The sequence below is a fragment of the Penaeus vannamei genome, chromosome 5, assembly GCF_042767895.1.
Source record: "Penaeus vannamei isolate JL-2024 chromosome 5, ASM4276789v1, whole genome shotgun sequence".
In the NCBI taxonomy this organism is placed as follows: Eukaryota; Metazoa; Arthropoda; class Malacostraca; order Decapoda; family Penaeidae; genus Penaeus; species Penaeus vannamei.
Window position 1 is genome coordinate 11,639,860 of NC_091553.1, and position 20,235 is coordinate 11,660,094.

The 20,235-nt window shown below is 38.0% G+C and overlaps 3 protein-coding genes across 6 annotated transcripts; 2 read left to right on the top strand and 1 right to left on the bottom strand.

Annotated features, from left to right (window-relative positions):
- The first annotated feature begins 1,627 nt into the window (after positions 1-1,627).
- Positions 1,628-6,454, top strand: Ak6 (adenylate kinase isoenzyme 6). Its single transcript, XM_027371987.2, has 4 exons — positions 1,628-1,798; positions 4,347-4,498; positions 5,499-5,644; positions 6,240-6,454. The coding sequence occupies exons 1-4, from the start codon at positions 1,768-1,770 to the stop codon at positions 6,430-6,432; spliced, it is 522 nt and encodes a 173-aa protein (XP_027227788.1). The 5' UTR covers positions 1,628-1,767; the 3' UTR covers positions 6,433-6,454.
- Positions 6,444-13,754, bottom strand: LOC113819790 (reticulon-4-interacting protein 1 homolog, mitochondrial). 4 transcript variants are annotated; one of them, XM_027371986.2, is made up of 10 exons: positions 13,647-13,754; positions 11,168-11,329; positions 10,564-10,735; positions 9,953-10,048; positions 8,589-8,728; positions 8,252-8,449; positions 8,019-8,131; positions 7,754-7,901; positions 7,345-7,470; positions 6,444-6,932 (listed from the first exon to the last, which is right to left on the bottom strand). In XM_027371986.2, exons 2-10 carry the CDS (start codon positions 11,276-11,278, stop codon positions 6,825-6,827), a joined length of 1,212 nt encoding a protein of 403 aa, XP_027227787.2. In that variant the 5' UTR covers positions 11,279-11,329; positions 13,647-13,754; the 3' UTR covers positions 6,444-6,824. The 4 variants fall into 4 exon arrangements, with proteins under 4 accessions (XP_027227787.2, XP_027227785.2, XP_027227784.2 ...); XM_027371984.2 differs by having other exon boundaries at positions 13,627-13,651; XM_027371983.2 differs by lacking the exon at positions 13,647-13,754 and adding an exon at positions 12,918-13,554.
- A 3,280-nt stretch (positions 13,755-17,034) lies between these two features.
- On the top strand, positions 17,035-19,921 carry LOC113819783 (complement C1q-like protein 4). Its single transcript, XM_027371976.2, has 5 exons — positions 17,035-17,196; positions 17,488-17,618; positions 17,816-17,888; positions 18,086-18,201; positions 19,625-19,921. The coding sequence occupies exons 1-5, from the start codon at positions 17,110-17,112 to the stop codon at positions 19,824-19,826; spliced, it is 609 nt and encodes a 202-aa protein (XP_027227777.2). The 5' UTR covers positions 17,035-17,109; the 3' UTR covers positions 19,827-19,921.
- The last annotated feature ends 314 nt before the right edge of the window (positions 19,922-20,235 follow it).

Sequence of the window (20,235 nt, forward strand, 5' to 3'; positions counted from 1 at the left end):
GCCTGTCCTTGTATTTCAAAGGCCTGGTAACGCACTCGGGCACAATACTTATTTTAATATCAAATTATGTACGAATGAATTTTTTTAGAACAATGTACACTGCATGATGTGACTTTTTTCTTCTTTTTTACAAATATGACGGGGATGAATGAAAAACTTGAACCTTCAGTAGGTGGTCGACTGATCGGAAAAGTTAGACCACTTTCTGTAAAGGTTGACTGATGTTCCGCTCTCCCGATGTGGTGCCCGGGCATTTATCATTCTCAGTTGTCGGAACATCAACATTCAAGATGTTGGAAGTAGCTGGGCGACCGAATGTCATTTTGAGATTTGCACTGCAGAAAAGTAGCAATGAATTACTCTCTTCATCTAGTCATACATTTCTTTTTATCCATTCTTTTTATTTTTTATTTTAGGAAGAGTGGAAGGCTCTTACTTCTTTCCCCTGACGACGCCATGAGTGAAGTTGACATGGAATAAGAGAGCTCAGCGGTGGTTATCTGGGCAGTGCCATCCTATAGTCAAGATATTAATCCCGGGAGCTCAGAACACACACAAAAGAACTCAATATCAGTCATACATCATGATCCATTCCCGTATCTCGTGTGACCCACCTATTGTATCACTGTTTCACTACAAACGGCATGTTCATCATTTATGCTTTTCACAGCAAAGGCTCTCATGAAATCCAGCACTACCGCAATGAGAAAGCGATCACTAAAACCTTGACGTAGAGTTTATAATCGAGTATTTTAATCACTAAAAAGACTCCAACTACACAAAACGCTTGTAATATCTCTCTCTCTCTCTCTCTCTCTCTCTCTCTCTCTCTCTCTCTCTCTCTCTCTCTCTCTCTCTCTCTCTCTCTCTCTCTCTCTCTCTCTCTCTCTCTCTCTCTCTCTCTCTCTCTCTCTCTCTCTCTCTCTCTCTCTCTCTCTCTCTCTCTCCCCCCCCTCTCTCTCTCTCTCTCTCTGTCTTTTACACGCACGCGCACATCCACATCCACCCACACAGACACAAACACACACACGCACACGCACACGCGCGCACACACACACATACACATGCATATATAAATATATGTTTATCTATATATTTATATATTTATTTGTCCATCTATTTGTTTATCTATCATTTCACCTATCTATCTTTCTATCTGTCTATCCATCATTTTGGTAGTAGTGACCAGTACGTTATTGTGTTTGTGTCTTGAAGAATCCTTTGGGTTATCGTTGTTGATATTCCACCTCACGAGTTTACATCACGTTTGTAGAGCAATGTGCGCCACAATGGGCATGTTTGATTGTTTCCTTGAATGACCATAATGAGTTTAACATTACAGTTCCGAAGAAAAATCATAATTCTTTTTTCTTTTGCACGACATTTTTTATGGAAAGGTCTCTTATGTACTATGTATATGTATAGTGAATTCTAAAATATTACTCATTCTCATTTCTTTTTTCATCCCAAGTTTTATATCGATAAAACACCGATGATATGAAAATCCACCACTCATATATGCCTCTTTCACGTCACGAATACTCATACCATTACAAAATACCCCGTCAGTAAAAGCAAAGGCAGGATATATCCATCCTGCCTTTGCTTTTACTGACGGATACCGGATACCGCATGGCTAGCACTATGAAAACGCTTGTTTACATATCAAAGCGCGAGGGGAGGAAGCACGTGCGCTTCAGTTTGGCGTATGTGTGTTTCACATTGACGATTCATCTAGTTGAAGGGCACTCAGGAAGATAGTTCATCATGAAGTCGGGGCCCAACATTCTAATCACAGGTAAGATTAACAGATAATTTCTGGCACAGACTAACAATAACGACAAGGGTCCCTGTGTATGGGCAGGTTATGACAACGCATTTAGTGAATCTTGTAAGGTCTTCTGGCATAAAGCAATCATTACTTGATTGCTCTTGATCTAACGATGTCATGGTCTTGCTCCACGCTTCAGCAAACATGTTATGTTCATCGTCATGTGTATTCAAAAGGACAAGCTAGACTGTAGAGTATTTTTCTTGCTTGGGGAATAGTACACTTTTTCATTTATGGGTAACATCGGCAATACTAATTAAGGCAGCTGAACTACATATACCGAGGAAAGTATAATAGAATTATTGACTAGTGTTTGTACATGTCAGGGATGTTAATAAAATTGTGGGGACCTCACTGGTTGTTCTTGAATTCAAATTCAAGGGTTGCCTTTCTAAGAGTCCACAAACCTCGATGTCTCAAAATACTGAGAGTTTTCTTAAAAGGACGGTGAAATACCCTTAGGAGAGGGGGTCTGGGGGCTTGCCCCTGATAGGAGGATAGGAAGGTATGCTTTGTTTGTATGGCGAAATACCCCCAGGAAAGGGATAAGGAAATACTCCATGGAAGGGGGCCCAGGGGCTTGCCTCCGGTAGGGAAATACCCCAGGGAAGGGCGTCCCGGTTAGGTTAGGTTAAGAAATTTTGTCGGGATTTTGGCAACACTGACACGGGCACATCTTGCATCGACACTAGACTCTCGTTCGGATATTTCAAAATTTTCACTTTTGATTCCACTATTTCTCCCGTGTATGTGCCCTTCCCCTTCAACCCCTGATTCTCTACGGGTCCCCCAAGATTGAAGGGGGTAGGAGAAAAAAAAAATCACAAATAGGCACAGCTGTCTTACTTAGAATTACCAAAACATCATTTTGTCTACATTTGCACAGATGGATGTGTGGATGGATGATGAAACAAGTGCGCGGAAAGGTCAAAAGAATTTTATGTGTGGAAGATGATTTTAAAAAGATCTAAGCATGCGCGTAAAGTTACCCAAGAATTACATTTGCACAGTCCGGAGGACAAAGTCTTTGGAGCATAGACTACTTGACTGCTTCCAAGTTCTGTGACCATAAACTGCTTGGAAGGTCTTCAAAATCCAACCCATCAGAATGGGTAATTTTCTAAAATACGTCTGCCAAACGGATTGCAACATTTTTGGTAGCGTTGGATTCCTCTCACTTTCGTCAATGCAACTATGTAGGTTTTATTGCGCAGAAGCACCCCACATTCTTGGCCTTGATTTTGGGGGTTTCCCTGCAATAATTTCTATATATTTGGAAAATAGACAGTGAGAAGAATCCAGCATTACCAAAATGGTCACAATCCATTTGGCAGACCTATTCTAGAAAATTACATCAGCTTGCTTATGCCATGATAATGCTTGATAACTGAAATTAGTACAGTTTGATAACTGACTAGTAAGTAAATATTATTTCTACTTCTCTTTATAGTAAACTTTTTAAAACTTCGCTCTCAAAGACAGTCATAGTTTCTCATATAACTTTATGTGATAAAAATTATATAATTTTTTAGTTTCACACTACCATCCTACCTTGCAGTTATTATTTTTTGTTTCAATTACTCACAGCTTGATTTCTTGTCAATTTCCAGCACAAAAGATGCAGGTTAATGTAATTGTTGATGATTGACTACACCCCTCTGAGAATAAGTCCAGCTATTCCTGGGAATTCACAAACATCATATTATGGATTATAAACCTTCTTAGCTTAGAGCTTTGTGCCCATACCACCTCCCTATTCTTGTATTTCCCTATCGTCTGACCCCCACCCAATTACTATGGACTTACTCATCGTGTGAAACTTAAATGCAACCCAATTTCTTAGTTTCTGATATTATTCTAAGTAGCCTTTTTTTAATAGGTACTGCAGTTATTGGGCTAAACAACTTTGGGCTGCTGATCAAGCAACTTTGATTCTATATATTCCTTTACAGGAGTGTTTGAACACCTACCCATGTATAATGGCAGGTTCTTGCTTTCTGGGGGAATTACTTTAATTCTCTGTCTTCTGCCTCTCTTGGATTTGTTAATAAGTTTGCAGTGGACCTCCGTACATATATTATAAAGTATCTTTCCATTTTTGTAAAAAGAAGAGACTTTTTTTACTTTTCCAGTAATAAACATTTATCATGTCCTCTAATTTTTAGATAAGAATTCTGTTCTTGTGTTATTATATTTTTTTGTGAGGCTAGGATTCCGTACTTTGCATTAAGAAGCCTAACTATGGTGCACAGGTTTTTTCTATAATGATAGTATTAGTAATGTTCAACATCTTGTTTTAAAGGTCATCCATCTTATTCATTTACCTTTTTGATGATTCCTTTTGACTTTTGATGACTCAGTATGATGACTGAAGCTCATGCCACTACTCACAAACAGGCCTAGATCATTTACAACAATTTTTGTTGTTGACAGAATATGATCTATGTCTATTTCAAAGGAAGCATTTGAATCAAGAACATATACAGGATGGCTAACAAGAATATTTTCTTTTCAGGAACACCTGGTGTGGGCAAGTCAACATTAGCACAGCAACTAGCTGAGAGGTCAGGGCTGGAATGGATAAATGTTGGAGACCTTGCAAAGAACAACAACTTTTTTGATGGTTATGATGAAGAAAGAGGTTGCCCCATTCTAAATGAAGATAAGGTTGTTAAGTTATATAATTTTCAGTTTTTCTTGTATATGATATTGAACTTCATTTAGTTAATTTATTATCTTTGTACATTTATGAAGTTTTTCTGTGAAGATGATAGATTTTCAGTTTATATATACATATTTACATATTTCTTATTGATAGTTAAATACTACTTTTTGCCTTTATAAGTTGGTAAAGGATTTCAGTTCTTAATAAAAAGAGATAAAGTATACAAGACCAAGTGTTTGTAACTTGCATGAATTTGATTTCATTAGTAATTTTGACTAGATAATCAAAATATGTTGTTGCTTTTGTGAAAAAATGTTTAGGTTTAACCCAATGTCACTAGGAACATGTAATGTTCTCTGTGGCATTGTTTTATGAAATGTGCTAGACATGCATAACTCCACAAGTGTTTAGCCAAGGAGTCACCTATGTGACCTTGCCTAATTTTTTTCATAATGTTGTTAATATCAACATTTTTATTATTATAATTTATAATGTCGTTAACAGCACTCATAGCAATTTGAAATAAGATAAATATTTCTGAAAATTGAGGAAAAGGGGTAAATAGGTGAGATAGGTAGTACTAGAAATTGACTATTGGCTAAGCACTTATGGAGCCATTTAAGTTTAAACAAAATTAATAGGCTAAACTTATACTGGGCTGTGCTTAACAGTATTGGGTTAACATTTAAAACATGAAAGGGGACTCTTGACATGCCTTATATAAAGTAGTTGATCATACATTTGTTATATTATTTGATAATATATATTGAACAACTGCGTATTTAATTAAACAGTTATATTTTATATTCTCAGTAAGTGTAAAAATGTATGCTTCAAAATGTAATATGAAGTACTTTCCTCACACATCATGTAGTGAAGTAAATATTGCAAGATATTGATGTAGAATCTGGGTAACATAGATGTTTTATGAAAAAATGTTGATATGCAATACTATACCAGTATACCTCTGTCCATCAGACTTAAGATGTTTTTGTGTTGCAGGTTCTAGACGAGATGGAAGATATGATGGAAGAGGGAGGAAAAATTGTTGACTACCATGGCAGTGAATTTTTCCCAGAAAGATTCTTTGACATAGTCTTTGTCCTTAGAACTGACAATACTCTGCTGTATGACAGACTTGCTGCCAGGTACTGTCCTTGTATTGTTGTTTACATTACCTAAATTGTTTGTGAGAATCAAAGACAATCATCCTCTTCATCTTCATATCTCAAAAAAAAAATTTGCTTGATGGGTAGGTGACGTGAATATACTGTCATGGAAAATTTGGCTGAGGGCTGGGGTGACGGAAACTTGCTGTAATAAAGGCTAGGATCATGGGAATGACTCAACAAGAGTGCCGAAAGGTCTTAGAGGGTGATTAGACTCACTAGGCAATTAAGAAGGGCTTTTGCATTATTTCCATCAAGAAATGATTTTGGAATGTACCATCCATGAGCCATGACAGGAAGAATGCCAGCACCAGGGAGGACACTATTTCCATGCTCAGTACTTATATTTTAGTAAAATGCTTTAGGTATGATTATTAGCCTCAGTCTACCTCTCCGTTTAAAAATAATAGAAATTTATGGTAAGTTCATGTTTTAATACTTCATAGTTGCATTCCAAGTTTGATGAAGTCCTGTATTCCCAAATTAAGGTGATATTTTGAATATGATTGTTAGCTTAATTTCTTGCTTTTCAGATTAAACTACTTTTTTCTTCTGATTCCTTTTTCTTTTACAGAGGTTACCAAGGAAAGAAATTGGAAGAAAATGTTGAATGTGAGATAATGGCAGTTCTTTTGGATGAAGCAAAAGATAGTTATGCAGAACATGTGGTCCATGAATTGTTTTCTAACACTCCAGAAGACATGGAAAGTAATTTAGAAAAAATTCTATTGTGGATTGAAGCTTGGAAGAAGGAAAATGGGGTTTGAAATAAAATAGGTTTGATAGGTACTTTTTAGTTTCATTTATTCTTTCATAATATACAATTCTATGTTCATACTATCAACAAACTGCCTTTTATGACAATTTTCAACACTGCAGTACACATTGCCACAAAAAACATAAGGATTTCATGATGTTGATGGGTCATATATATATATATAAATGCCAATACAATGAAAATGTACTTTAGAATAATGTATCAAGTATTTGTGTAAATGAGAGCCAAAAAGAAAATACTCTGTATCTGTTCTGAAAGGACACAATTATGAATTACAATGTGAACATCTATTAGCTCACAAACAGCTAAATGTTTATGAAAAAAATTATTCAAGAATACACCTTGTGACATTCTTTACATTATAATTTTACATATCTTGCATTACTGTGCAGAAATGACAGTTTTTCCTCTAGCATGACCATTGATGACATGGGTATATGCATCTGGTGCAGCCTCAAATGGAAATACTTTATCAATTACTGGTCGAATCTGGAATATAAAATTAATGGTGTTAGGACAGGTCAGTCATAAACTTAAGAGTTAACTTTATACAAAAAATTAACCAAAGAGGCATCCTCTTCAACTAGGTTCCAATATAAGTGTGTATAAAGTAATTAGGGAAAAAATAAGGATATGGTAAGAAAATTAAGATTCTTTGTACATGTAAATAAATAATATTAATCACTTTCTAATACAAATATCAAATTGTTACTCTTTACAGAAAAAGAGATTAAGTTTAACAGATAAACTGTAACTGGATTCCTTTGTTGTAACAAATAAAAGAATGAGAATAAGTATATAATTGTTATATGCTTCACTTTATTGTATATAAAATTATGTTATCTATGTAACAGATATAGGAATTGTTGAAGAATCATTCTTCTACATACTGTACATTTACCTTATTCTTTGACATCATATTAGATATCTCCTTTAAAGCAAATGGATTTGGCATGTAGAAAGCCCATTTGTATGCTCTTCCTTCTGACAATGATGATACATTTTGACACGCTACTTGTTTGAGGCTCTGGAAAAATAGGAACTGATCAGTATCCATAGCAGCTTTTAAAGCTATGGAGATATATAAGCCATATGATATTTGTCTGAAACTATTATAAAAAAAATACCATAATTTAACATCACTTTTCATTATTGTTTATGTACATATGAAGCAATTAAGATGAACTGAAATGAAAATGTATATAATGCAAATTATATATACAATGGTAAGTCCATCAAAACCAAATTCAAATAAAGATGACCTGGAGAAAATCTAGTGTCTACTAAAATTCAGTTGAGTATACACAAACCTTGATAAACCCAGGCAGTATTCCCAACTCATCTGTATTCCGCAGAAGTGGGGGTGATAAGGTAATATAAGATGATCCCATCCAAGGCCGCAATGCTTGAAGATAGTCTAGATCATCAGGACCAGCAGCATTAATCACAACATCAAACCTTCAGAAGAAAAATTATATTAAAATAAAGTACAGCATAACTACTGAGTTTTTACTGGTAGGATGATTTATCAATGTACCCATTCATGTTCAACTTTTTAATCTAAATTAATTTTACCCTTGATCAGCAATAAGCAAATCCTTTGTTTCTGGATTTCTGTAGTCTAACACTTCCACTGCACCAAGACTGGTCACCAAATCTGAGGCATCTTCACTACAAACAGCAACAACCTGTAAACACACATATTTGTGTACTCCAATAAATTATTTATTAAAAATATTCAGTCCAGTATTCAAGAATTTGCCTCATCTTACAATACCTGTTCTAAAGCAAATAGTGTAAGACCTAACCTGAGCTCCCCAAACAGACAGCATTTGGCACATAAATGACCCCACTCCTCCAGATGCTCCAAGGAGTAAAACCCGTGTTCTTGGTGCTGTATATTCTGTTATCAGTCCAGACACAACCACAGTGCTCCAAGCTGTAAGACCTGCATATGGGATGGAGGCTGCTTCTTCTGAAGTGATGTTTGTTGGCCTACTGCATACCTTGAGACATTACATGAAATGGATAATTAAGGAGACTCAATTAATGAAATTCTTAAAATATTGCATAAACAACAAAACAATTGTGGTTTTCCTGATAATTTTTTTTCATCTAATTTCAAACTACTTTTTTGTGTCTTACATTTGATGCTGCAGCAACTACATATTCTGCATGTGAGCCTTGGCGTTGTGGACTAACGACACCCCAAACTTGATCTCCAACAGCAACATTCTTAACAGCTTTACCAAGGGCAACAACCTCACCGGAAAAATCTCTTCCAACTGTCATAAGATACAGAAAATACAAAATAAAATATATACAAATAAAAGTGTTTGATAAAATTGTAGGAAGCTACAGTTAATGAAGTGCCCATACCAAAAAATCATTCATTTAGAAAATATTCCCTCGTTTCCTGTCCCAAGATATGTCCTGTGACGAACATTATGCAGATATTATGTTCTATTGCATTATTAAACACTTTCTTGTGTTTGGGAGGTACTTCATGGTGATGTTTTTGAAAGCATAATAAAGAGATGTTGCATTATCTGAGAAATACAAAATAAACAAAATACACTACTACAAGGATTGACACTGCACAACTTGAAGTCAGGGATAGCTATACTTTCATACGTTCTTGCTTAAACTCACAACCAGTTTTGATTAATTTATTCTTTTTCAGTTCAAGATGCTCCATATATATTTCCAAATATTCTGAAAAAAAACTGGAATTACATTTTGTTTCATAAAAGAATTTGAAAAAAACTCAACTGTAGCATCATAATTAGTTCATATTAACGTATTATTAAAACCTGACAATAAATACTAGAATATAAGTCAGAAAATTACCTTTACCCTGAATTTACCCTATGGTAATACCTTTAGAATTTTTTTTCTGCTGTCCATGATTGAGGCTATAAAAAGATTATAGAGGGCTGTAACTACTCCATGACTAGTTAGCCCCCCCTCCCCAAAAAAAAAGAAAGAAAAAAAAATATATATATATATATGCTCAGGTCATGCGGCTTGGACTTTCCTTCCCTCTTAGCATATGGGGCTTGGTGTATCATGGCAAGAAAAAATGCCACCCAGTGTGATTACATTACTATCTCCCACCATGCTGAAATACCTAAGTGTTTTTAGTTATAGAAAGACCATTTAAAAAAAGTATGAATGAGAATGAATATCTTCACAATACAAGAGATATATGTATTTCTGACAAAGATATATTTAAAACCAGTCAAATACATCTCTTGTATTGGGAAGATATTCATTCTCATTCATACCTTTTCAATGTCTGTTAACATAAATACAGTTCTGACCTTTTAAGTACCTGCATCCAGTACAGGAAGAAAATATTTTCATCTTCAATATTATTGTGTGAAATATTACTAAGGCAATGAAATAAAGATTCAATAAAATATTTAATCATACTACTGTATATACCAAACACATAAGAATAATAATGAAATAAATAAATAAAAATTCACTGAAACTAAGATACTAACCTGTTAAGGGAAATTCAATCTGATTGATGTCAAATATGCCTTGCTCTGCTCTGCCAAGAGTTCGCATTATATTCAAGACTTTCCCACCATAGCCATCTGCAAGTAGGGGTCATATATCAGTAAAATATGACTGGTCTGATAAAATGCTCAATTTTCCATGCTTATTTTTATAACATCCTTCTTTCCCATTGATACCAGGATGGCAAAAAGGCATGTGATTTTAGTTTATTGATTGTATTAACATACAGATGGCTCCACAAGTATTCAGCCACCAAGGAGTCAATTGCTGGATCTACACATCTCACCTGTTTACCCTTTTCTTAGATTTTTTTTTTTTTACTTTTTATTGCAATTATAATTGTTAATAAAAATCTTTAATAATACCAGTAAAATCAATAAACACATTAATAGTAAAAGCATAAAAAAAAAAAAAAAAAAAAATCCTCAAAGCCTGTTGGAAGGGGTAGATCAGGTGAGGACACATAGGTATAGGGTGACTGACCACTTGTAGAGCCATCCATGTGCAAACCAAATTCACAGAACAAAATTACAGTGGACGGTACATGTACCTTGCAGCAACAGGTTAAATATACCTTTAAATTTTCACTTACTAATCACAGCTGTATCAATAGGATTTACAGATGCAGCTTGAACTTTCACAAGTACATCCCAAGGTCGTAGTATTGGAGGGACTCGCACTACATTTAGTGAGAGTCCATCTACTCCATCATATCCATTGGACTGCCACGCCTTCATACGATATCCTATAGCAGCAGGAGCTTCCTATTTGGAAAAGCATAAATATTCATGAAGGGAGACTTTCTCTTGGCCTTCCAAATTACATTCAACAATTTGTAACCTTTCATAAAGTGTGAGATGGGAGCAGATGTATGACACAGACAAGAGCATTAAAATATCTGATCAAAAAAACATTTTACATAAACTAACTTTTATAATAGCTAAATCACTCATATTAAACAGAACACCAAAGTTTTAAAATTGCTAACAAAAACAGAAATAAAAAACAACTATATAAGAAAGGCTAAGCCATTCAGACAAATATAATACTACTAATATGGTCTCATATTGAAGATATAGCAAAAATGCTGACACTATACCAAAGTATTGTCAGTCTGAAAATGGAAGATATACATATTTCAGGAAAACAAAAATAAACAAACACAATAGAATAATCAGATTTGATTGTTCACATACCATTGTTTGAACACTGCCTCTCTTGCATGTTGTGCTAAAAAGTCTGGTCCACAATGCTTGTTTGTGAGAGTGATTTGTGATCACACTTCGAATCAGAGAACAGTTTGCCATAATAAAAGTTAGAAAAGAGAACTTCTCATAATATCTTCTAGTTTTTTAAACCTGACAAGAAAGAAAACATTAATATTAATAGGCATATTCCTTACATCACTAATAATCATACATATTAACATGGCAATCTTTAAAAATCAGAGATTAACAAAATCTTCTCCATCATCAAGACCAAAATGGTGCTAATTCCAAGAGCCTTGCTGATATCAATCCCAGGTAATTCTACATGTGATCTCTATCTGTATTAGTGATCACGATATTGGTGTAGAAAATAATGAAGGTTTATGAGAAGCAATCTAACGTGATTTTTTTTACTTATTTTAATCAGGTTTAATGGAAAATGGTCTTAAGTTACAATTACTTTGACAAAACTAAACAGTTCAAATAAATAATACTTTTGCGTATATGACACTCAGGCTTTTACAGAACAGATTTTCATCCAACACAATCCTTTTGCAAATTGAAAATAAAGAAATTGTTGAATATAGAAATATAAAACCATCTTTTTTAATTTCACCTTTCACTCATAAACAATAGTGACCTATTATGGAAAAGCAATTCCAGATGCAGTATATCTACCCATAAATTAACCACTTGCTCTATGTTACAATATGGTATACAGATAAATGATATGATTAGAATATTTGTTGTATAAGGAACCAATCCAAACTATCCTTTCTGAGGAGGATATTTGCTGGCTTCTTCACTGTACTGCTAACTAGCAAGGAGGTACCTACAATTGCTCTGCACATAGCATGCCAGGTGGGCAAATTAAATGTAACTAAAACCAGGAACTTTACACGTTTCTTTATGAACTCATCTAAAAGCAACCACCTTTTATACAATCTGTGTCCCAACATAACCCTAAAACCAATAACTTCTCCAGTAATTCAGGACGGAGTGTGTGGTAAGAGATGTTCATTTCACAGAGTGAGGTGAGTTGTGACATTACCTATGTGGTGCATCACTCAGACTCAGGCTATATCTCACCAATAGTACGTGTTAAAGGGGGGGAGGGGGTCAACAATGACAAACATAGAGAGTACCCCATAATACAATATGGCCATTTCCTAGGGATAACCCATCCCCTTTCCAACTACTAGATCTTGTATCATCATTATAGTCATTCATGTATATATTTACATATGATGGATTTTCAGATGTACACTAATTTTAGAAAATACCAGGTCTACTTCATTCTTATCCATCACTTCAGACAGAAGCTGCCATCTCACCCCAAAGTACAGTTGTTTTGCCCCAAGACAATCATTTTCACCCAGCAGTCATTTCTTCTAATTCTAACAACTGAAAATATAGGCCTCTTGTGCTCCTTTAGGAAAATAATTTCATTCCAGAGATATGTTCGAAAAGGCCTAGGTATATGCACATTCTGCTGTTCATGGAGTTTTCCCATATTGCATTCAAAGCAAAACTAGAGTGAGGTTGACTAGTGGCATACTTCAAAAGTCAGCTGGTGTAATCTAACCTCATTCCATGTGATGTGCCACCTGGTTAGGTTAGGTTAGGTTAAAAAGAGGAAGGCATGGGGGTGAACCGCCACTGCCTGTTGCATTTGGAATTCCTATTCCAAGAAGTTACATAAGTTGGATGAGATTTTTTGACCACTTAGAACCTTTACTTTGGCATCCAGGATACATTGTTCATCTAGTCCATGTCGCCCTCCTTCGCAGGTGAACGGGTGATATCACAATAGCATTTGTATGTAAACACTGACACCTGCAACCATAAAATAATGGAAGGTAATTTTTTAGTGTTTTATTGTTGTTGACAAAAGGGTATTTTTGTGTTTGTCAGTTGCAATTATGTTACTTATGCATCAGAAGAGCTGCAAACCTAAAAAATAGACATAAGTATGATAAGGTAATGATTGTTTATTTTTATTCAAATTGCATTGTGGACAGTAAAGACCTCGGAGGTTTTGAATGCAGCCTCGTCTTCTTGCTGTTCCTGATACATTGTCTGTCTGAGCAAAACAAGTTCCATCAGGTTTGACGAGAAGTTTTGACCATTCGGAACCGCTACTTTGGCGCTCACAACGTCCAAGCCTTATCAACGAAATATTCAGGTTTACAGTACATTTTTTCTTTGAAAAACATACCTGATAATAATCTGATTTATCAGACACACCATCAGTGAAAACTACTATAACAATTACTTATCAAGTTAGTAGGAAACAGTATGAAGACACTTGCATTGGTGTATTATTATTTCAATATTAATCATGAGGCAACACATTCTGAACAAATATAAGCAAAACACATGCCACTTAAAAGCCTAAAACGTATAATGAGTATGCAGATCGCAAATACAAATAGAGAAACAGAGACAAATTAATAAGTAAGTTTACGTAACAACTCCGCCTGAACCGCTTCGTCTTCTGTTTTGTTTACATCACAGCGTTCGTGTAAAATTGCATGCGCATTTTGGATGGAACTATTTTATACTCCCTATTATTTGATATTAAACGACAATAAAGATAACAAACAGAAAAATGATTAATATTACAATATTATCTTAGATCTAAGAATGTTAGAGGAATGTAGAAAAGGTATTAAAGATAACTAATATGTTCTTAGTGCAAAAATATGTTTGACCCATTTTGATTATATGTTCATCAGAAATTTATTTCTGACGAAGATATAATCGGAACCGGTCAAATACATCTCTTGCACCGAGAAGTTATCCAGTCTCATGCATTATTATTTTTTATTTGTCGCAATGAACACAGTTTGTCAAATGATTATCAAAATTCTACATTACTATTATTGTCAATACTATGCTAACTTATAATCTTTATTTAGTATGAACAAAGAAACTGTTATCATGTCTTATTGATTATCATCACTTTATGGGAAAATTCTGTAACATTATTCTTATACAGAAAAAATAACTAGTCTCGTCCCCGCTGTACTGGAATATGTGTAACTATCAAGTGTAGCGAACAAGTACGTCGGAATCCGGCCATATTTTCATCCTCTTGATACGCGTCCTGTCACTCGAAGCCACCAGACGGTCCTTCACTGACTCCTTATCGCGCTTGGGCATCTCCCATTTTACCTATATCGTTTTTTTCGTAGATTTTGAAGTTAAAATCGAAACATGTATTAATTCCCGTGTTCATTACGAAAGCAAATTACAATTTTGTTTTATTAGATATATTACACTCTCGTTTACGTCTATCCATAACATTGCCCGTTAAATGTGCGTTAAACAGAGGGAAATAGAGAAGAACCAAGACCCAACCATAATACAAATTTTGGCTCGAGGACGCTGGTTGAGGAATCCTACACTTTTTCTCCCTTCTTCCGGGTGTGGCTAAGGTTGGATAAGGTTTGTTACTCTCTCATAGATACAGTTCGTGTCCAGATATTCAGAAGTTTGGGAAGTGAAAGAGAAATGGATGAAATACGGATAGAATCGGTAATCACAAATGCTTAAAGAAGGGGGGGAGTGAGAAAAGGGACAGAGATATGGAGATGGAGAGGAAGACGAAGGGGAAAAGGGAGAATGATAGAAAAAGGAAGACTGAGTGGTAGAGGAAGGAGAGGAAAAGGCAGAGGGAGATAGAAAGGCAAGAAGGGAGGATGAAAGAGAGAGACAAAAAGAGAGAGAGAGAGAGACAGGAGGGGTGGGGGTGGGGGGGAAGGAGAGGGAGAGCAGAGTAAGAGGGAGAGTGTGGGAGAGTGGAGAGGGAGAGAGAGGAAGGGGGGATAAAGAGGGAGAGAGAGGAAGGGGGGATAAAGAGGGAGAGAGAGGAAGGGAGAATAAAGAGGGAGAGAGGGAGAGGGAGAGAGAGAGAGGGAGAGGGAGATAGATAGAGAGAGAGAGAGAGAAAGAGAGAGAGAGAGAGAGAGAGAAAGAGAGCGAGAGAAAGAGAGAGAGAGAGAGAGAGAGAGAGAGAGAGAGAGAGAGCGAGAGAGAGAGACACAGAGAGAGAGAGAGTGAGAGAGACAGAGAGAGAGAGAGAGAGAGGGAGAAGGGGGGTGAAAGAGAGTGAGAAAAAAGAGAGAGGGGGAGAGGTGAGTGAGAGGGAGAGAGGGGATAAAGAGGGGGAGATTAAAGAGAGAAAGGGAAAGAGAAGGGAACAGGGAGAGAGAGAGAGGGGGGAGACTGTAAAAAGAAGAGAAACTGGAAAAAAGAGAAATTGGAAAAAGGAGGAGATAGAAGAAAAGAGAGAAGAAGAGAGAGAGAAGAAGAGAGAGAAGAAGAGAGAGAGAGGAAGAGAAAGAAGAAGAAATAGAAGAAGAAAAAGAAGAAGTAGAGAGAAAAAGAGGAAGAGAGAGAGGAGGAGAGAGAAGAAAAGAGGGAAGAAGAGAGAGAAGAGACAGAAGAAGAAAAAGTCGAGAGAGAGAGAGAGAGAGAGAGAGAGAGAGAAAGATAGATAGATGGATAGCTAGATAGAGAGAAGGGGGAGGGAGGGAGGGAGGGAGAGGGCGAAAGAGAAAGCCGTATGCAGAATTGGGAATATGTGAGGAAGGAGTCTACACCTCACGATAACATCCCCGTAATCGTTTTCTGAAGAAAAAGTATGTCTGTAAGCTACATTATACATGCAATATAGCTTTTACATTATCGGGTTTCTCAGAAAAAGTCGGAGCTATATCTACGTAGTCTTCAAGAGATGAAAAAAAACAATGTTTCGTTTTCATTAGTCTTCTCTCTCTTACTTTGTACACCTCTTCGTGTCTTGGTTCAATGGGCAGTCTTTGATCCATGCCTAAAAGACCCGTTAAGTTTAGCTCATCAAACTTTACAACACCCATAAACATACGAATCGAACACGTTATTTTTGTCACTTTTCCTACTCTTTCAAAAAATAGTTTCGCCAAAAGTAAATTAACTACGGCATCGACCGCCCAGCAAGATGAAAGGGTTTTCTGAACATATGGTACATAGCTGGAGGTGATGGGCGCCCAGAAAGAACAGGCGTCATGTGGAAAAGTAGGGTTAAATATGACGCTAGTGTAGGGCAGGCTTCGGTATTAGGGACACAAAGCAGTGGGTTGGGACAGGGGGCGGAGAGTGAAGCAGAGTGAAGGAATGTTTTTGAGAATATGTAGAGAGAGAGAGAAAAAAAATGATGTATTGATTGATATATGATGCATTATTAGGAGCAGTGAGCATAACAAGGGACTGCGTATATGTTGACAGCACACGAGATGAATGGAAATTAATTGGCTGCGAATGTGGACCACATAATGAAAACAAATATATAATCACACGTATTAACGAGTGTCTCGTAAAATCGTTGAACCTTTAAATCATACTCAATAATTGAAAATAACACATGACGTTAAGGAACGCACCATTCAATCAACAAATACCTCGCATGCCGCTTATTAAAAAGTGGATCTTCAGGAATTCCAGTTGGATGTGTACATGACTTTCATTATCAAAATATTGACAGAGAGCACACTGTACATTCTCGCTTATATACAGTTCATTCCAATTTACGACTTCCGAATAGCAAATCACAAGTAAAACTAATCATTCTGAGACACTGTGGCCTTGAAAAGCATTGGGTTTCCTGAAAGTAGAACGGTGTCATCCACACCACAGTGGACGAACCGTTGTCCAGTAACCAAGCGTACCTGTGAAATTTAATAGTCATCCTAAACAGTGGATGTCCCGGTCGACTGCTACAAAGATCTGAACAAATTTATGCTAACCACAAGTGTAATTAGGATGACAAAAACGCATTACCGCTTAATGACAATAAAATGATGTGTTCCAATATACAGTGACCTCCTAACCTCCTGTAGACGACCCTGACCCCTTGAAGCCATGTCTTAGTGACGTCACGGGAGGCGATGGTCGTGGGTTCATATAAATACAGACGAGGCCTCTCGCTGCCTCACTCCACGGCTGACCCAGGTAACGGCACCTTGGAACCCGGGGTGAGTACAGTTATATGCCAGAATTTCTTAACTCTGCATTTGCATATCCCTTAAAACGAAAGGTCTTTTTGTTGGTAAGAAAAGTGAATTGATGCTTGCTGGTGTTCAGTGTCCACTTGGTATTCTGATACAGTGTTTCGGCAATAATATATCTATATCTGAACATAAGTAACAGACAGACTGCCATTTCCAAGAGAAGTTCCATTCTGAAAATGCTTTAAGTAACCCTACATATGGCTCCAGAGAAAGCCCAGCACATATGCCTAACCGCGCTACCCGGTCCTTCCTCAGATGACCCGCTTGGCGAATGTGTTCGTAGTCTTGGTCGCCGCGGTGGTTGCGGTGGCCGGCCGGGGGGACCGCGCCGCCCACTCCCTCGTCGGCGCTCCACCGCCCGCGCCCTCAAAGCCGGTGCCCAAATTGTAAGCTCGGAGGAACCACACTTTTGTTGATAACATTTAACATGTAGATAACCTGCGCATATGCTGTTAATATCAAGGACATGTTTTATATTGTGGATATTAGGAACATATATAATTCATAGGATTATGTATTTGTAGATTTCGTAGATAATATAATACAGCTGAGTGTAATTTGTTTTATTTGTTGCGTGGGCCAGTTGTTCTGGTGGGTTCAGCGTCCGGAAGGCGGTCCTTTCCGGGTCTCGGCCACCCAGTCGTCTCAGGTTCCAGGTAGGTGGAACTCCAGCCGATGTCTAGCTTACATCTTGTGATACTTTTTCACCAAAGTGGGATAACTTGAATTATAAATACCTACCCCCAAAGGTAATCTCGCTGTTAATCTTTTTTCACTTCCCAAGTTCTTTCTGTATGTTTCACTAATTGAGATTACACACCAAAGAGAAACTAACGGTTGAAAATCTTCACAGGACGTCTTGACCAATCTGGGCGGATGGTCGTCCTCCGAGAGCGACTTCGAGGCCCCGTGCACTGGGGTCTACTTCTTCACCTTCCACGCCGTCTCGCCCGAAAAGAATGACTTCACGTAAGTGTCCTGCATAGCATGGAGTTATTTATCACGCGTCGACTGTCATCAGTTTACATTTTTTAAAAGCAAACAATAGTAAACATGGCAGCTTCAACAGTAAATTACGTATTATGTTAATAACTTCCCTGAACACATTGACATTCCTGGAAATTAAATTAGTGCAAAACCTATCGCTTGCGGATTCCTCGGGGAGTCAAGTGTGTCAACAGAGGTTTCACCTGCGTGCCGATGTGTGGCGGCCCCGTGGTAAATGTGAGTCGCGTTTACCGAGTCATTGTTAGTCATTCCTGGCCGGGCAATCGCCTGTTGAAGGAACGCTAATAGAATCGTGAAAACAATCTTACTTACTGATAGTCATTTTAATGGTTTGGTATGCAAATTATTGTTACTCTGTTTAATGACGTAGTAATAGGGATGAAACTATTTAGACCTATGGAGGTTACATACGCACTTACTCTCTAGCTCAACTCAATCGCTTACTTATTCACTCACCCGTTTAATCATTCACACGCCCAGTCTGTCTGTCTCTCTCTCCACTCACTCGCCCATTCATTTATCCAACTATCCATTTAATCAGCCATCCATTTCTTCCTTCCTTCTTCCATTTATTATATGTATTGTTATATAGATTGAGGCCTTGTAAGCTCTCTTGGTCTCTCTCTCTCAGCTTCTCTTCTCCCCTCCCCTCCCTTCTCTCTCTCTCGCTCCCTCTCGCTCTCTCTCGCTCCCTCTCGCTCTCTCTCGCTCCCTCACGCTCTCTCTCGCTCCCTCACGCTCTCTCTCGCTCCCTCACGCTCTCTCTCGCTCCCTCACGCTCTCTCTCGCTCTCTCTCGCTCCCTCTCGCTCTCTCTCGCTCTCTCTCGCTCTCTCTCGCTCTCTCTCGCTCTCTCTCGGTGCCTCTCGCTCTCTCTCGCTCTCTCTCGGTGCCTCTCGCTCTCTCTCGCTCTCTCTCGGTGCCTCTCGCTCTCTCTCGCTCTCTCTCGGTGCCTCTCGCTCTCTCTCGGTGCCTCTCGCTCTCTCTCGGTGCCTCTCGCTCTCTCTCGGTGCCTCTCGCTCTCTCTCGGTGCCTCTCGCTCTCTCTCGGTGCCTCTCGCTCTCTCTCGCTCTCTCTCGCTCTCTCTCGCTCTCTCTCGCTCTCTCTCGCTCCCTCTCGCTCTCTCTCGCTCCCTCTCGCTCTCTCTCGCTCCCTCTCGCTCTCTCTCGCTCTCTCTCGCTCTCTCTCGCTCTCTCTCGCTCCCTCTCGCTCTCTCTCGCTCCCTCTCGCTCTCTCTCGCTCCCTCTCGCTCTCTCTCGCTCCCTCTCGCTCTCTCTCGCTCCCTCTCGCTCTCTCTCTTCAAAACACAATGAAAGACACACAGACCCAAAACTTGCATACTTCACATACGAAGCAACCCAGCCTAACTCAGCTCGCCGTTGCAGCCTGGCCCTCATGAAAGACGGCAAGTACCAGGTGACCGCCTACGGCAGCAAGGGGAATTACCAGCAGGGCTCCAACTCGGCTCTGCTCGTCCTCAACGCCGGGGAGAAGGTCCACCTTGAGCTGCAGGACGGCTCTGTGTACGAGCACCCTTACGACGAGGCCTACACTACCTTCTCAGCCTTCCTTGTTGAACAGTTCTGAGGGGAAAAGGGGACATGGGGATTGGGAGATGGATAAGTTATTGTTATTTTAAGTTTAATATTTATTCCAGTGCGCTGCATGGTCGGTGATAATAAAGATGTTACAGTTCAAATTAATTATGTTTCTTTATTCCTTATAGATTAAGATTAAAGTTTCGTCTAAAAGTTCCCAACGGAATATGGTTGGAGGGCCTGCATGATATAAATTGTGATCTTCTATATTCCAAATTCTCAAATATAGATCAACTTATATAAACCCCGATCGTGGTGTATACGTAGGTGATCAATATAGTTTTAAACCTATTTTTGAAGAAATTTCCTTTGCGTTTTATCATTTTTAGGGAACTGACATAATATGAGATAATCTAGAAACGTTCTGGTTAATCAGGAAATTAATAACAGTAATTTCA

What these genes read in the sequence shown, in the direction of transcription:
- Ak6 (XM_027371987.2), top strand. Translation starts at nt 1,768, where the DNA reads ATGAAGTCGGGGCCCAACATTCTAATCACAG. An exon ending in GCCCAACATTCTAATCACAG is followed by an intron (nt 1,799 to 4,346) that starts GTAAGATTAACA and finishes TTTTCTTTTCAG; the next exon opens with GAACACCTGGTGTGGGCAAG. An exon ending in CCATTCTAAATGAAGATAAG is followed by an intron (nt 4,499 to 5,498) that starts GTTGTTAAGTTA and finishes TTTGTGTTGCAG; the next exon opens with GTTCTAGACGAGATGGAAGA.
- LOC113819790 (XM_027371986.2), bottom strand. Translation starts at nt 11,278, where the DNA reads ATGGCAAACTGTTCTCTGATTCGAAGTGTGATCACAAATCACTCTCAC. An exon ending in TATTGATACAGCTGTGATTA is followed by an intron (nt 10,049 to 10,563) that starts GTAAGTGAAAAT and finishes CCCTACTTGCAG; the next exon opens with ATGGCTATGGTGGGAAAGTC. An exon ending in GATTGAATTTCCCTTAACAG is followed by an intron (nt 8,729 to 9,952) that starts GTTAGTATCTTA and finishes ATCTTATGACAG; the next exon opens with TTGGAAGAGATTTTTCCGGT.
- LOC113819783 (XM_027371976.2), top strand. Translation starts at nt 17,110, where the DNA reads ATGGTCGTGGGTTCATATAAATACAGACGAGGCCTCTCGCTGCCTCAC. An exon ending in ACGGCACCTTGGAACCCGGG is followed by an intron (nt 17,197 to 17,487) that starts GTGAGTACAGTT and finishes GTCCTTCCTCAG; the next exon opens with ATGACCCGCTTGGCGAATGT. An exon ending in CCCGAAAAGAATGACTTCAC is followed by an intron (nt 18,202 to 19,624) that starts GTAAGTGTCCTG and finishes TCGCCGTTGCAG; the next exon opens with CCTGGCCCTCATGAAAGACG.